Source organism: Urocitellus parryii, chromosome 4 (assembly GCF_045843805.1).
Source record: "Urocitellus parryii isolate mUroPar1 chromosome 4, mUroPar1.hap1, whole genome shotgun sequence".
Classification (NCBI taxonomy): Eukaryota; Metazoa; Chordata; class Mammalia; order Rodentia; family Sciuridae; genus Urocitellus; species Urocitellus parryii.
In genome coordinates this window covers 20,954,369-20,971,112 of record NC_135534.1, presented here as the reverse complement: position 1 = coordinate 20,971,112, position 16,744 = coordinate 20,954,369, and the positions used below count along the sequence as shown (strand labels likewise).

At 38.9% G+C, this 16,744-nt stretch overlaps 1 protein-coding gene across 9 annotated transcripts in view; it reads right to left on the bottom strand.

Moving 5' to 3' along the window:
- Ambra1 (autophagy and beclin 1 regulator 1) overlaps nt 1-16,744 on the bottom strand; it is a 188,699-nt gene that overhangs the window by 149,164 nt on the left and 22,791 nt on the right. For all 9 annotated transcript variants that reach the window (XM_077798123.1, XM_026399088.2, XM_026399090.2 and 6 more), the window contains exons 2-5: nt 2,692-2,945; nt 2,123-2,181; nt 1,412-1,595; nt 490-662 (exon numbers count right to left, since the gene is read on the bottom strand). In XM_077798123.1, the coding sequence (XP_077654249.1) occupies nt 490-662; nt 1,412-1,595; nt 2,123-2,181; nt 2,692-2,826 (551 nt within the window). In that variant the 5' untranslated portion in view covers nt 2,827-2,945. The remainder of the gene's footprint in view (nt 1-489; nt 663-1,411; nt 1,596-2,122; nt 2,182-2,691; nt 2,946-16,744) is intronic.

Genomic DNA, 16,744 nt, shown 5'->3' with positions numbered 1-16,744 from the left:
TAAAAATAGTTTCTAATGACCCTGGGTCTACAAAGACCAGAAAATGAAGCTAATAAAATTATGATGGCTAGAATGAAAAAAATGAACTGCTTCCTAGCTGATTAACCAGCTGTTTAAAAGCAGGAACAACGCTGGCACGGTGGTGCACATCAGTAATCCCAGCTACTTTGGTGGCTGAGGTAAGAGGATAACAAATTTGGGGCCAGTCTCAGCAACTGAATGAGATCCTGTTTCAAAATAAACATTTTAAAAAGGGCTGGAAATATAGCTCAGAGATACAGCATTCACAAGCCCCAGACAGGTTCAATCCCCAGTACCACTAAAAAAATAAATAATAAAAATAGTAGAAGGAGCTGTGGGGATAATAACCTGCCTTGAATAGAGATAACAATTGCCCTAAGCAGGGATAACAACCTGTCTCCCAAAGTGTAAATGTTCTCTGCCCTGTCAATCCTGTGCCAGACATTGCCAGCGGGGCGGAGCACTCACCGGACCCGTTCCATCTCACTAGCTGTTTTCACCACAGCAAAGGGTTCCCGACGGCTCCAATCCCAGAAGTGGATCTCGTTGGCAGTAGCGATCAACAGGAGCTGAGCCGTAGGGTGGAAAGCCAGGGAGGCAATGGCATTGTTGCTATCTGTGAACCAGCTTTCACTACCACCCTGCAAATGAACCAAGCCCAAATATTTTCAGATTATAAACTGCTAATAGACTGGGAAGTTAATTTCAAGATCAGTCCATGTGGGGCTGAGGTGTAGTTCAGTGGTACAACACTTGCCCAGCATGTGCAAGGCAATGGGATCAACCCCCAGCACTGCCAAAACAAAAACAAAAACAAATGAGCAACCCATTTAAGATAAAATGATTACTTAATAGGACAGACTTTAAATATGTCCTTCATACAATAATGTTCAAGATCAGTGATCTGACAGTGACACTAATGTATCAAATAATACTGTCAGGTCAGTTCCTCAAGTTGTTTGCAATCTATAAGCAACAAGAGTTCCCCCCAGTAACTGTTTCTGAAGCCCGAAAAAAACTCTAGTGAGGTGCGTGACATGGTACAGAACAACCAACCCACTGGCCAGTCAACAGGACAAGGAACATCCTGCTTTGACAATCATGATCCAAGTACAGTACAATCCTGCTCTTAGCTCTAAGGCATTAGAAATCCAGCATGAACACATCTAAAAACCTTCTATTCTATCTCACAATATGCAGGTAGAAGGATAGTCTAATAGTTTTTCATCTCAGAATGGAAAACTATGAATCAGATTGCCTATCCATTAAGTGGGAAATGATTACACACACTCAGATGAAGTCCTTAAGACCATGGCTAGCTCTTCCAGACTTAAGAACCCAGTGGCAAATAAGAATACCAAAGAAAAGGGCATCCTAAGAAAATACTTACATGTAAATCCCAAATCCTAACCTCCCCATCTAGGCAGCCAGAAGCAATAAGGCCTGAGATGGTAGGATGAAAAGTAACACACCATGGAGTGCGGCGGTGTCCAATCAGAGAATGAACACACTTGCCAGTCTTCACCTCCGTAATATAGATATTATGGTTCACGTGGGTGGAGGCCAAGAGAGTCCTAGGGAATCAAAGAGTAGGAATGAAATTAAGAAGCATGTAGGAGGATAATAAACTTTTTCAGTTTTGGGCAACAGAGAAAATTGACACTATTCCCATCCCAGCATGAAAGAAACTAAGACTTGTGCATTAGGCAGCATATCTATGTACAACAGAAACAATCTAATCTTTAAAAGCTTTGGTTTTTCCACACTGTCCCCAAGTGACACTTATTATCTCATAAAATATTTTTTGCCAGCTGATAAGGCCATCATGCCACCGGTGTCCAATATCATCCAGGCAAAGGATTTGTTACTGAGAAACTTTCCAAGTTTTAATGTTCACAATTTCCTTTAATATTCCCATTATTTTTCTGGTTAGCACTGCTCATCTACTTTCTTTTCTTTTATGTTAAGCTGGCAAAGTTCCACTTACACAGTGTTTCAGAAAACCTCTAAGGATTAACTCGGAAGATCAAGCTAGCCCAAACATACAAAAAGTAATGCTATCACAAATCTTAAGGTGAAATTACAGATAAGGACTAGGTACCTGTCCGGGCTGAAGGCCAGTAAGAAAGTAGAGCGTGGACTATCAGGAAGTTCTACTCTCTAGGAGACAAAAAAAATAAAATAAAATATTTATAAACTATGGCTTAACCTATCTCAAAAGCACATGGACCATTCTATATTAGAATTCATTATAAGTATAGGTTAAAAAAAAGCTGGAGACAATAATCAAGTTACAAACTGAGAGAGATAAGTCTAAATTACCATCAGAAAAAATGTCTAAACAACGATATTTCTAGTCTTTAAATTCTTTCAAAATTTGTAAACTATCTCCCCAAATTATATATTCCAATTGTTCCATACAGGATAAATTATATTTCAATTCTCTATCATTTTTTTTAAATATTTATTTATTTTTTTAGTTCTCGGTGGACACAACATCTTTGTTGGTATGTGGTGCTGAGGATCGAACCCGGGCCTCACGCATGCCAGGCGAGCGCGCTACCACTTGAGCCACATCCCCAGCCCTCAATTCTCTATCATTAACCCATTCTAAGGTCCCATTCTACTGTCATCCCTACAAATCTATGTCAAAAATAACTGTTTGCCTACCTTGCCCTCCCATTTCATCCACCGGGTTTTATCTTCCACCAACTCCTGCAGAAGCCGCTGAGCTCCCATGGCCCGAGTGCCCCGTTCCCGGCCCCAGAGTATCCGGACAGCATTCTTCTCTGGGACAACCTTCATGGTGCTCAGTAGCCACTGTCACACCAGGTGCAAGAAACAAAGGAGCAAGTAATGGCTCCACACACTGAAGCAGCTAAAATGAGTCCATTCAGGTGCTTGTCAGTTGTCCTCATGGAAATCTAAGGAATGGAGAATAATATCAAAGAACATCCATCCTGTAATTAGGGAAGTTTCCACTACAAATACAATCCTAGCTCAAGGGGAAAAATAATCATACCTTCCCCCAAGACACTTCTCCCCAGAATTTTTCTTTTATCCTGTCCTATTCTCCATATCATTACTTTATATCTAAAGAACAGGTCATTCTCTAAAATAGCTAATCCGTAATTTTTCTTTCATCATGCAGGGAAAAACTTTTGCTCCTAATAAAAAGGCCTAAAACCCAGCTTTTTTTTTTTTTTTTAATATTTTTTTTTTTTTTAGTTCTCGGCGGACACAACATCTTTGTTGGTATGTGGTGCTGAGGATCGAACCCGGGCCGCACACATGCCAGGGGAGCGCGCTACCACCTGAGCCACATCCCCAGCCCTAAAACCCAGCTTTTAAAAAGAAAAAAAAAATCACTGAGCATGGTAGTACATGCCCATAACCCCAGCAACTCAGGAGGCTGAGGTACAGGGATCACAAGTTCAATTCCAGCCTCAGCAACTTAGAAAAACCCTGACTCAAAATAAAATATAAAAAGGGTTGGGGATATAGTTTAATGGTAAAGCATCCCTAGTCTCAAACTCCAGGACCAAAAAAGAAAAATAAAAGTAATAATTATGTATTATAAAATGTCAAACAATATTTGGTTCCTTACATTTCTGAACAGGCTGCAATCTAAAAAGTACACAACCAGATGCATACAAATACAAACAGAAAGCTGATGAAGTGGCACAAGCCTGTTATTTGGAAGGTTGAGGCAGGAAAGAAGGGCAAGTTCAAAGCGCCAGCAACTTATCACCTGTCTCAAAATTAAAAGAACTGGGGCCGACCGGTTGTGAACACCTATAATCCCAGCGGTTCAGGAGGTGGAGGCACCATGATCATGAATTCAAAGCTAGCCTCAGCCAAAGCGGGGCTAACTAACTAACTCAGTGAGACCCTGTCTTGGCTTATTGGTCCAACGCCCCCGAATTCAATCCCCAGCACCAAAATATAAATGAATGAATGAATGAATGAATAAATAAATAGATAGATAGATAGATAAATAAATAAATAAATGGACTGGGGGTGAAGCTCAATGTTTAGGGGCCCCTGGCTCAATCCCCAGTACCTAATAATGATAGTGAAGATGTTAAAAGAAAGTAATGGGCTAGGGATGTGGCTCATGCGGTAACTTGATCGCCTGGCATGCACGGGGCACTGGGTTCAATCCTCAACACCACATAAAAATAAAAAATAAAAGATGTTGTGTCCACCGAAAACTAAAAAATAAATATTAAAAAATTCTCTCTCGGGCTGGGGATGTGGCTCAAGCGGTAGCGCGCTCGCCTGGCATGCGTGCGGCCCGGGTTCGATCCTCAGCACCACATACCAACAAAGATGTTGTGTCTGCCGAGAACTAAAAAAAATAAATAAATAAATATTAAAAAAAAAAATTCTCTCTCTCTCTCTTTAAAAAAAAAAAAAGAAAGTAGTAATTTCAGGCTGGGATTGTGGCTCAGTGGTACAGTGCTTACCTAGCATGCTTGAGAGGCTGGATTTGATACCCAGCACCACAAACATACATACACACACACACACACACACACACACACACACATATATAAATAAATAAATAAACAGTGATTATAGTAATAGTAGTAGTCATATTCCACAGTAAGAAGACTCCCAAGTTCCTAGCCCTCTACAGCACACAGCTCCCTAGAAAGTGCCAAGGGAACAAACTTTAGACTCTATCCTCAGGATATCCCCCCATCATTCTTTGTTTTGTGCTGGGGATTAAACCCAGGCCCTCTCCTATGCTAAGCACTCACTCTACCACTGAGCCACACCTCTAGCCCTTCATCAATCATTACTAAATAATATAAATATGCACATAATAAAAAAATCAAAGAGCTGCAGGCTAACCTCCTATATAGTATAAGAATAAATTATCAAAGGAAATAATCTTGGTGACCCTGACAACTCACAAATTAGGACAAAAATTCTACATGTAAACCTGACCCAACTTGCCCTTTGATCAAACTGCTACGTAAGTGAATAATTACTAACCAGACAGGTGCCACCTTAATGGTCCACTGAGTCTGTAACTTTTTTTTTTTAACCTAATATAGAGACATTCAGAAGACACACTTTGAAGATTCTTTATTCTAATAGTGCAATATAAAAGTACTTTCAAGAAATACATTTAAGCCATTTATAATTTTACAGTGAGTGGTGAAAACAGTAGCAGTCCAATAAAAAAAAAAAAAAAAAAAAAAACCTGACCTTCTGACCTCCTGAAACTCAAGAGGAAGAAGAAAATATAGGTCATGAGCATTCATGATTCAGAAACTGTGATGTAACCTTAAGTTCCTAAAGGAATCAGAAGGAAGAGGAAAGAGCAGCTATAAATATCAATATCCAGACAACTAAAAAACTAAAGTTCAGGATTATCAAACAGCATGTCTTACCAATTTCCAGGGACCTAAACACACCAAAAGTTCAAAGGAGAGAAAGTCTGCCTAATTAGAACTGAGAGGGACTAAAACAATTGCATTTTTCTTTTTTTTTTAATGAAGACAGCTATTTGCTTTTGCTTTAAAAGGACAAGGAACTTCTCTGATATGCTCTTTCTTTCTTTCTTTATTTATTTATTTATTTATTTTTGAGAGAGAGAGAGAGAGAACTTTCAATATTTTATTTTTTAGTTTTTGGCGGACATAACATCTTTTTTGTATGTGGTGCTGAGGATCGAACCCAGGCCGCACGCATGCCAGGTGAGCGCGCTACCGCTTGAGCCACATTCCCAGCCCCTCTGATATGCTCTTTTTTTTTTTTTTTTAAAGAGAGAGTGAGAGAGGAGAGAGAGAGATAGAGAGAGAGATTTTTTTTTTAATATTTATTGTTTAGTTCTCGGCGGACACAACATCTTTGTTGGTATGTGGTACTGAGGATCGAACCCGGGCCGCACGCATGCCAGGCGAGCTCGCTACCGCTTGAGCCACATCCCCAGCCCTCTGATATGCTCTTAATAGTTACCTGAGAAGAGATTTTACTGCATTCCCTATAAAACAAAAGGAGCTAAATCAAACTGAAGTCAGAAAGGCCTGTGGCTAAGGAAGAAATGCCAGTCAAGGGTGTTTTTCATTTCTCTTTTTTGAAAGGAAGAAAGAAGTTTCCCAATCTGTCCCTTAAAGTAAAAGTAGACTTAGACAAAGGGTGCCAAGAATAGTCTGTGATGCCACTAGAGTCCCCAAATCAATTTTCAATCACTAAAGGCATTATGCACATAGAAGCAAAAGGATGACTGGAATATCTACAAAAGATAAATGCCTAGTTTCTTCCCCATTTCCAAACATGCACCACCACCCAATAACATGAACGGACCCTGACAAATTTTTTTCTGCTTAATTATAAGACATACTTATTATTTATTCACTAGTCGTAAAAATCACCTAGAGTATGCTACAACACAGTGGAAACTAAGTTTATTCACGTTCCCCTTGCAATTTGATCATTTGCTGGCTTATTATTCCACCCTCTAGCTATACGACTTTGGATAAGTTACTTAACCTATTTTTTTTCTCTTTCCTTTTTTTTTAAGTTGTAAATGGACACAATATCTCTTTATGTATTCATTTTTATGTGGTTCTGAGGATTGAACCCAGTGCCTCACAGGTATGAGGGAAGCACTCTACCACTGAGCTACAGCCCCAGCCCCTACTTAACCTCTTTGATACTTAGTTTCCTCCTCTCTAAAACCAGAATTGCAATATCTATTTCACAGACTTGTGGTAAGGCTCCAAAAAGATCAGATATATAAGTGTTAACATCATCACTGCTACTGTTGTCATTATAAATGAATCCTCTTCAGGGTTCATTAAGGATTCCCTCACCAAATAGTAGCAACTAAAACCAGAGTCCAGAATGACACAAGTTCCCCCAAAGTAGCAGATTTTGTTTTTCCTCTGGTACTAAGGATTGAACCCAAGGGCCACTCATCTGCATTCTCATTCCTTTTAATTTTGAGACAGGATCTCACTAAATTGCCAAAGATGGCCTCAAACTTGAGGTCCTTCTGCCTCAGTCTCCTGAGTCACAGGGATTATAGATGTGTACCACTGAGCAGGAGAAGTAGCAGATTTTTGGGGGGATGGAGGGCGGGTGTTACTGGGTATTGAGCTCAAGGGTACCCAGGACCACTGAGCCACATCCCCAGCCCTATATTGTATTTTATTTAGAGACAGGGTCTCACTGAGTTGCTTAGGCCCTTCCTAAATTGCTAAGGCTGGATTTGAACTCCCGATTCTTCTGCCTCAGCCTCCCGAGCTGCTGGGATTACAGGCATAAACCACCAGCAGAAGTAGCAGATTTTACAAACAAAGTAAAAAGTATGGGGTGGGGTGGGGGGAATAAAATACCTTTGTCTGGCAACAGTAATTAAATGTGATTTGGGATACCGCTACATAGGTAAACTAAAAACCAGAAACAAGGCTGAGGTATAGCTCAATAGTAGAGTACATGCTTAGACCTACAAGGTTTTGTTAAAATGGAGTCCAATGCTCTCATTTATTTGAGTAACTGCATCTCTCCTCTACTTCAACATGTCTATGAAGGCAAAGTCTAAGGATCAAATCAGCTACATACTAACAAATATTCTATAACACACAGAAATTAGACAAGGATTTAATTCTTAAAAAAAAAAAAAAAACTGGGGCAGAGTGGTGGAGATCAGTGGTAATGTGTGATTATCATATACAAGGCCCTGGGTTCAATCCCTAGAAGTGGGGGGAAAAAAAATTTTTTAACATACTAAATATAAAATTGCAATCCTCCTGACTCAGGCTCCTAAATCACTGAGATTACAGGAGTATTTGTTTTTATTAATAAAATCTTCTAATAGGGCACTGCAGGATACTTCAAATGACACTGTACAGAACCCCAAGTCCAAAATCCAAGTACCACCAACGATAATGCATCTTCACACAGCCTTGGCCTGACTCTTAAGAATAGACAGAACTTACAAAAGGACACAGAATTTTGGGCCACGCATCACAAATCAGAACTGTAAAGAAGTAACACATTCTGAAGACAAACACACCCAGAAACAGAAAAACTCCAACTATTACACAAACTGTTTTTCTACTAATGTATAGACCACTAAAGCATATTTTAGTATATGCCAACACGCTGTGGTTAAATCTAGTTGGAGAAGTTAAAAGTAGTGTTTATTTTATTTTTCTTATTCATAATTTCTAAATTAGAGACAGTATAGTAAGTATAGTCATACATATGGACCTGATAATAAGATCGGCTGATCAAATTGCAGCTCAGGGTAGGGATGGAAGTGAGTGATAGAGTAATTGCCTACCATGTACAATGTCCTGGGCTGGGTCCCCAGCACCTAAAATCAAACAAACAAAAAGCTTTTTTTTTTTTTTGTGTGTGTGTGTGTGTGTGTGTGTGTTTGTGTTTCATTTTTGTTTGTTTGTTTGTTTTGTTTTAACAGTCATTTAACCTCCCTGAACCTTAGCTTCCTCATCCATAAAATATGACTGCTGATAGCATGTACATTAGGCTTATCCTGAGGATTAATTAAAAGATTTACCATGTGAACCAGGCATGGTGGCACACACCTATAATCTCAGCTTATTGGGAGGCTGAGACAGAAGGATCACAATGTCTAGGTCAACCTCTACAATTTAGCCAGACCTTGTCTCAAAATATAAAAAAGGGCAGGGGATGTGCCTCAGTGGTTAATCAGAATCAAATCAGTTACATACTAACATATATTCTATAATACACACCTGTGGGTTCAATCCCCAGCACCAAAAATAAAAATAAATTCACTCATCTGGAATCCTCATAAATCAGTCAGTCAGCAGTAGATTCAAAATTCAAACAGTCTGGTTCCAGAGTCTAAATACATACTTATCTTACTACAGAAAGATAAAATCTCCAACTGTCTCTCTCAATATTTCATGTACAAGGCCCACATGTATGGGGGCCTCAATCATGTTCCAATGTATCAACTGAAAGGTGGCTTTCTATTTTTGATGTTCATTTCCTCAGAGGAGGTCAAGACCACTATCCAATGCTGTGGTACACACCAGTAATCCCAAAGATTCAGAAGCAAGTTAGTAACTGAGCAATGTAGTAAAACCCTGGTTGAAAATAAAAAAATTAAAAAGGCTATGGATGTGGTTCAGTGTAGAGCATCACAGGGCTCAATCCCTAGTACAGTAATAAAAAATAAATAAAAGTAGACTGCTAAACAATAAACAAAGGAATGATGCTGAGGAAAAATGAAAATCATTCTTTCACTCTCTCCTTTCTAACAATATATTTACATAGCTTTTAAGAGACAAAAAGGACTTCAAGTCCTCTGACACGAAATAACTCTGAAATCAATGAAGTACAAGAATATATACATCATAAAATTCAGCTACTCTGTATTCACTCCTTCAAAAAAAAAATAAGAAAAATTACCTATCAGGATATAGAGACAGATGCCATAGTAAATATACTTTTGACTGGCACCTGGAATAAGCCATTCATTTCAAAAAATAAAATCAACCGAAAATGTGATTGCAGAGTCTATCAAATCTGTGTATATCTTTTTGTCAAACATGAAACACAGAGTATAGATCAGAGGTAGAGTGCTTCCCTGGCCTCAGGGTAAAGCCCTGAGAATCTGTCCCCAACACCACAAACACACACACACACACACACACACACACACACACACACACACACGTTATATAAACATGAAAAACATAAGTATACTATGAACAGAAAAAAGGAAGTTTTCAGCAATAGTCTCATGCCATCTTTTTCCCACCCACATGAAAGACACATGTGACTAGTGACTCTTGCAATTTCAGAGTTGGACCCAAATAAGGATTCTCTTTAACTACCCTCAATTTATCTGCCTGTGAATTCTACCCAAAATAGTCCCCACAAACTCCTTATGAATGTTAAAAACATGTTCTACCAACAAGCAAGACCTCCCCAATTCTTGCTCTTATGCTATCCTACACCTATAAAGAACCAAGAATAACAGGATACAGTGGGGCACTCTTGTAATCCAAGTGACTCAGGAGGCTAAGGCAGAAGGATCACAAGTTCAAGGTCAACCTCAGCAACTTAGTAAAAAAAAAAGGCTTCATGAAAAAGCACCCCTGGATTCAAACCCAGTACCAAAAATAAATAAATAAAAATAGAAGTGAGAACCTATTCTTCCTTCCTTGAATATGAGCTGAACTTTTATCTTGCTTTGACTACAGAATGCAGCAAAGGAATGATATGCTAAAGAAATGCAGGATGCCCTGGAGAGAAAAACCACAGAGAAAGGTCCTGGATATTAAGACACCACAGGGAAAGAGGGAGGCCACAAGGAAGACTGTCAAGGTCTGACACAAATGGACCTTCTAGCCCAGCCCAATCACCAGCTGAAAAGCAAACAAATGAATGATCCTCAACTGATGCCATATAGGACAGAAAAACCATCCAGACCAGCCCTATCTGAATCCTAATCCACAGAATTTTGAAAAATAATCATCGCTATTGTTTTTGGCCACAAATTTTGAGGTAACTGGTATACGGCAATATAGAACTAAAACATCACCTAATATCCAGTGCTGACAAATTATTAAGAATTTTCTACAGAAAATCTACTATCATGTGCATGAGGTGGCTCATACCTATAATCCCACCTGCTCAAAAGGGTAAGGCAAGAAGACCACAAGTTTGAGCCTCAGCAACTTGGAGAGACCCTGTCTCAAAATTTAGAAAAATAAAACAAAAAGGACTGGGGATATAGCACAGTGATAGAATGCCCCCTGAATTTAATCCTTAGTACCATTAAAAAGAAAAAACCTTCTCAATGCTCTGAAATGTATCAAAAATATAAAAATTAAATAAATTTAGGTAACTACAGGTATCTCAAAATTATTTTTGATTTTGTCACATTTGAAATCCCTTGTTAAAACTCTTTCTTTCTTACTAAACTGCAAACTCTACGAGGACAAAACAATCTCTGCAGTAGTCCCAATACCTAACATAGTGCCTAGCATAGAACAGACTGAATATGTGTATATATTTATATTCAAAATTATGGGGGGGGCAGAGGAGAGAGAAAAGAAATTCTCAAAAACAGCAACATTGAGGGGAAAATGTGGTCAGTTATGGGATGATACAAATAGATTCAAGGTCATAAATTCAGTTTCTACCAAATACCTTTAAAAAAGAGAAAAATCTGTACCATTACCAACTTATTCTCTACCATCATTATACACCTATTAGACTTTGTCATTAATCACATGAGAGCCAGGCAACAGAGTATAAAACAATAAATCCATCAACTCCCATTACCATGGGAAGGAAACATTAAATATATTTAACACTCACACACATACATATACATACAGACCTCAAAGATGGACAGGTACTTTGGTGCACTCAAGTAACCTTAGTAACTCAGAAGGCTGAAGCAAGAGGGTTGCAAGTTCAAGGCCAGCCTCAGCAACTTGGTGAGGCCCTAAGCAACATAGCAAGACCCTATCTCAAAAAATTTAAAAAAAGGCTAGAGATGAGGATCAGTGGTTAACTGCCTCTGAGTTCAAATCTCGGGTACAAAAAGAGAAAAAAAGATGGCAGCAACACTTTTAATATCCTTGTATTTGAAACACAGTATATTTAGAAAAGAGAGGCAATAGATAGTCTGAGAACACAAACTTGAGAATATTTGATATAAACTTGAAGGCTGGGGTTGTGGCTCAGTGGTAGAGCGCTAGTCTAGCACATGCGAGGCCCCTGGGTTCAATCCTCAGCACCGCATAAAAAATAAATAAATAAAGGTATTGCGTCCAACTATAACAAAAAAATAAATATTTTTATAAAAATTTCAAACCTGAGAATGCTAGATATAAAAATTTCATCCTAATTTATTCCCTGAAAAAGTTGATCCTGCAATGGGCAAAGTGTGTGGGGTGGGGGGGTAGGTCAATACAACACCAATGTGATTTAATGGGTAAAGATAAGATTAAGAGGTAAGAAGCCTTGATGGGTTTTTTTTTGGGGGGGGGTAACCAGGGATTGAACTCAGGGGCACACGACCACTGAGCCACATCCTCAGCCCTTTTTTGTATTTTATTTAGAGACAGGGTCTCAATGAATTGCTTAGCACCTCGCCATTGCTGAGGCTGGTTTTGAATTTGCAATCCTCCCACCCCACCCTCCCAAGTCACTGGGATTATTAGAAGTGTGCATCCCCACTTGTGAGTATGAAGTTCTTAAGAAAGTCTCAAGTTTGGGTCTTATGGTTTTCTGTTTTTCTTATGGTTTCCAGTTTTAATCACACTTTGTTTTGAGTATAAGCTTTTCTGTGTTTCATGCATTAGGTGGCATCATTGTGAGTTACTTTAGGAAGCTCTAGTAACCAATCTAGCTGAAAACCTGGTGCTTCACCACCCCCCCACCCCTCCAGTCAAAGCTTCCTGGCATGGTGGCAACTCTTATAATCCCAGCAACTCAGGAGGCTGAGGCAAAAAGATGCCATGTTCAAGGCCATCCTCTCCAACTTAGTAAAATCCTAACTCAAAATTTAAAAAAAAAAAAAAAAATTAAGTGGACTGGATTTTTTTAGATATATTTTTATAACTTTATTTACTTATTTGTTTATTTATTTATTTAATGTGATGCTGAGGCGCAAACCCAGTGCCTCACCCATGTTAGACGAGTGCTCTACCACTGAGCTACAGCCCCAGCACCTCAAAATAAAAAAAAAATTTTTAAAGGGGGCTGGAGATATAGCTCAGTGGGTAGAGTGCTTGCCTCCTATGCACAAGGCCTTGGGTTCAATACCCAGCACCACAAAAACAAGACTAGGCAGCCTCAAAAAAATTTTTTAAAGAATTTTAAAAGGACTAGGGATGTTGCTCAGTGGTAAAGCACCCCTGGGCTCAATTTTCATCACAAAAAGAAAAGAAAGAAACTAAAGCCCTGTGCCCCATTATAAACAGTTAATAGAACCTGGATCTCAAGTAACAACATTTATGTTCAGAATTACAAACACTCCAATGTAACTGTTCTGCATCCAAAAACTCACACTAACAGGTAATGCTGAACCAAATACCTGGTAGAGAAGTTGCCAACCTAAACACACCAAAATGATAAACAAGCAACATAAGCTATTTCTGTTCTCAAATTTACCTTCTCCCCCAGTGATTTTTATATACAAACTCATTATAAGGCAGACCTCTGTAGGAATATCACAAATAGGCTAACAACTTCATAAAACACTTTGTAGATACATAATAATTCTAATTGCTGTTATTAGAATAAAGCTGGGGGTGGGGGGTGAAGCACCAGGATTTCAGCTAGACTGCTTACTAGAGCTTCCTAAAGTAACTCACAGTGATGCCGCCTAATGCCTGAAACACAGAAAAGCTTATGCTCAAAACAAAGTGTGATCAAAACTCTAAATAGAAAACCATAAGACCCAAACTTGAGACTGACGATTTTCTTTACTCCCACTTACCTCAGAATGAAAAAGAAAAAAGAAATGAAGTTTTATCTGGAAATTATTCTGGGGAAAACAGTGCAATGAAAACACAAATCTCCTAAAAACTCAAGGAAGAACAAAGAGGAAGTCAGTGAACCAAAAAGAAATTAAAGCAAACTTTTTGACCTGGAGCTATCTATAAAGAATCAATAAGACCAGGAAGTCTATCCTTAAGAAATCAAAAATAGCAAGAGATTTTTCTATTTGCAAGCAAAGAAAAAATAGTAGCTTTTGATGGAAGAATTTCACAGCGATATAAACAACTTAACCCCAGAAATGGGGACTGAAACCAGCTGCCTCAGACAAACAGGCCTAATGACTTTGGCAACAACATATTTTCATCTACCAACAATATTAGGAGGCTGAAGTAGAGCTAATTTCAAATCATGAAGGATCACGTCTTTCTGTCTTCTGCATAATTTTTGGCAAAGAGTATCTCTTCCCTGGAGCACCACATTGCCCCCAATTCTTCTTAGAAATCCCTGGAGCTACAGCAACAATATTATAAAAAGCTTGACACCAGGCATGCCTGTAATCCCACTGACTCCAGAGGCTGAGTCAGGAGGATCACAAGTTCAAGGCTAGCCTCAGCAACTTGGCCAGTCTCAAAAAAATAAAAGAGCCAGGTGAGGTGGCACACACCAGTAATCCCAGGGACTCAGGAGTCTGAGGCAGGAGGATCATAAATTCAAGCCCAGCTTCAGCAATTTAGCAAGGCCAAAAGCAATTTAGTGGGACCCTGTCTCAAAATTCAAAATGAGCAGGAACTGGTGGCGCATGCCTATAATCCTAGTGGCTGAGGAAAGAGGATCATAAGTTTCAAACCAGCTTCAGCAACAACAAGGCAGTAAGCAACTCAGTGAGACCCTATCTCTAAATGAAACACAAAATAGGGATGGAGATGTAACTCAATGGTCACATGCCCCTGAGTTCAATCCCTGGCACCCAAAAAAAAAAAATTAAAAATGGAAAGGGGTAGGAATGTGGTTCAGTAGTTAAGTTCCCCTGGGTTTAATTCCTGGTACCAAAAATAAATACATAAATAAAATAAAAAGGGCTGGGGATACCATGGTAAAGCTCCCCTGGGTTAGATCCTCAGCACCAACTAAAAAACAACAACAAAAAACTTGACAACATAAACCTAGACTAGGCAGCCTCACAAACTTCAGGACAGATGGGATTACTCACTGGCTAAATAAGAAAAACAAAGTTTAGAAGAGGTTAAGAAATCCACCTAGGTTCACTGGATGAGTCAATAATCAAGGCAGGATTTGAATACAGTTTTGCCTTCAGATCGTCTCAGAGCTTGATTCCCAGTCCTTGGCACAATACAGTGTTCAGTGTCTCCAGTCCTAAGAGTCAGCCCAGGTCAGGATCTTGGCTGACTATAACAGGGAAAGGAAAAATTTCCCTCAAGGATTCAGGAAAAGGAGAAGTCAAATTTTTAAATGCAGAATTATGCTAAAAGGTTCACATGCCCCTCTACTCTGCCAATCACATTTCTCAGCCAGTCAAAATAAAACACTGAATTTAAGAACCTAGATTCCAATTCCCCAACTTTCCACATAAGAATACTAAAAAAATAAAAAATAATAAAAACACTCAGGGGCTGGAGTTGTGGCTCAGTGGTAGAGCACTTGCCTGACATGTGTGAGGCACTGAGTTCTATCCTCAGCACCACATATAAATAAATTTTAAAAATAAAGGTTCGGGCTGGGGATGTGGCTCAAGTGGTAGCTCACCCGCCTGGCATGTATGGGGCACTGTGTTGGATCCTCAGCACCACAAAAAAAGTAAAATAAAGATATTGTGTCCACCTAAAACTAAAAAATAAATATTAAAAAAAAAAGGTTCACTAACAACTACATACATATATGTACGTATATGTGTATGTGTGTGTACGAATATATATACACACACACACACATTTATTTATAAAAAAAAAAAAACTCAGGAGGGGAACTATACAAAACACAAGAGTAATGACAGCCAGCCAATGGATGTTTATTGAGTACATATTATGAACTCAAATTATTCTAGGCACTGAGAGAATAACAAAATTCCTGCCCTCAGAAGCTTATGTGACCACTGATCTATAACAATAAATTATAATAAATATTGCTATATTGCTATATAACAATAAATATTAACAATACTTTCAAATATTTATACATGCTAGGAAGGAAAATGAAAATACAAAAAAAGTCAACCTAGGGTGAGCAGAAAAAGTCTCTCTGACATATCTGAGTTGAAACATCCTGTCTCAAGATGGGGACATAGTTTAGCAGTAGATTGCTTGCTGAGCATGTGGAAGCCCCTGGGATTGAACCCAGGTTCAGAGAACCCAAAAGTCCTTTTTAACACCCTCCCTTAGTAACTAGCCAAAGGAACTCAAAATCCTCTGTGATGTTCTAGAGGAGATACACTTGCTGGCTGACAAAGGCCCCACTCAGACTGCAGCCTCAAGGCCACATTCCCACCCCACAAAAACCCTCCCATCCCTTGATCTAAAAGGGCAGAGCTTTGAGAGTTAGACCCTTTATTATTTTTTTAATATTTGTTTTAGTTGTAGGTGGACACAATAAATTTTATTTTATTTTTTTAATGTGGTGCTGAGAATCGAACCCAGTGCTTCATGCATGCCAGGTAAACGCTCTACCGCTGAGCCTGAGCCCCAGCCCCAGCCCCCCCTTTACCTTCTTTTGACCTGGCCATAAATAAACCTGATTCCTTCCTACCAACATTCCTCTCCCAAATACTGGTACTCATACTGGAGCAGTAGGCAACCAGGACATTTGGTTCCAGTGACACTATTACTTAGATGCTAATGAAAAACATAGAAATCAAGGTAAATAAGTTAAGTGCACCAAGAATATAGAGAATGAACACTCCAAAATGGAACTACTTTTTGCCTTTAATTTAATTATTTTAATTGGAAAAAGTAACACCTACCACATGACCCAACAATTGCACTCAGAAGATTCATCTCAGAAAAATGAAAACTAATGTTCACACAAAAACTTAGATACAATGCTGGTACATCCCCATAATCCTGGTGACTCCAGAGATTTAGGCAGGAGGATTGCAAATTCCAGCCCAGCTTCAGCAACTTAGACCCTGTCTCAAAAAATTATCAATGGCTGGGGATATAGCTCAGTGATAAAGCACCCCTGGATTCCATCTCCCAAAACAAACAACAAAACCTCAAAATAGAATCACAATAAA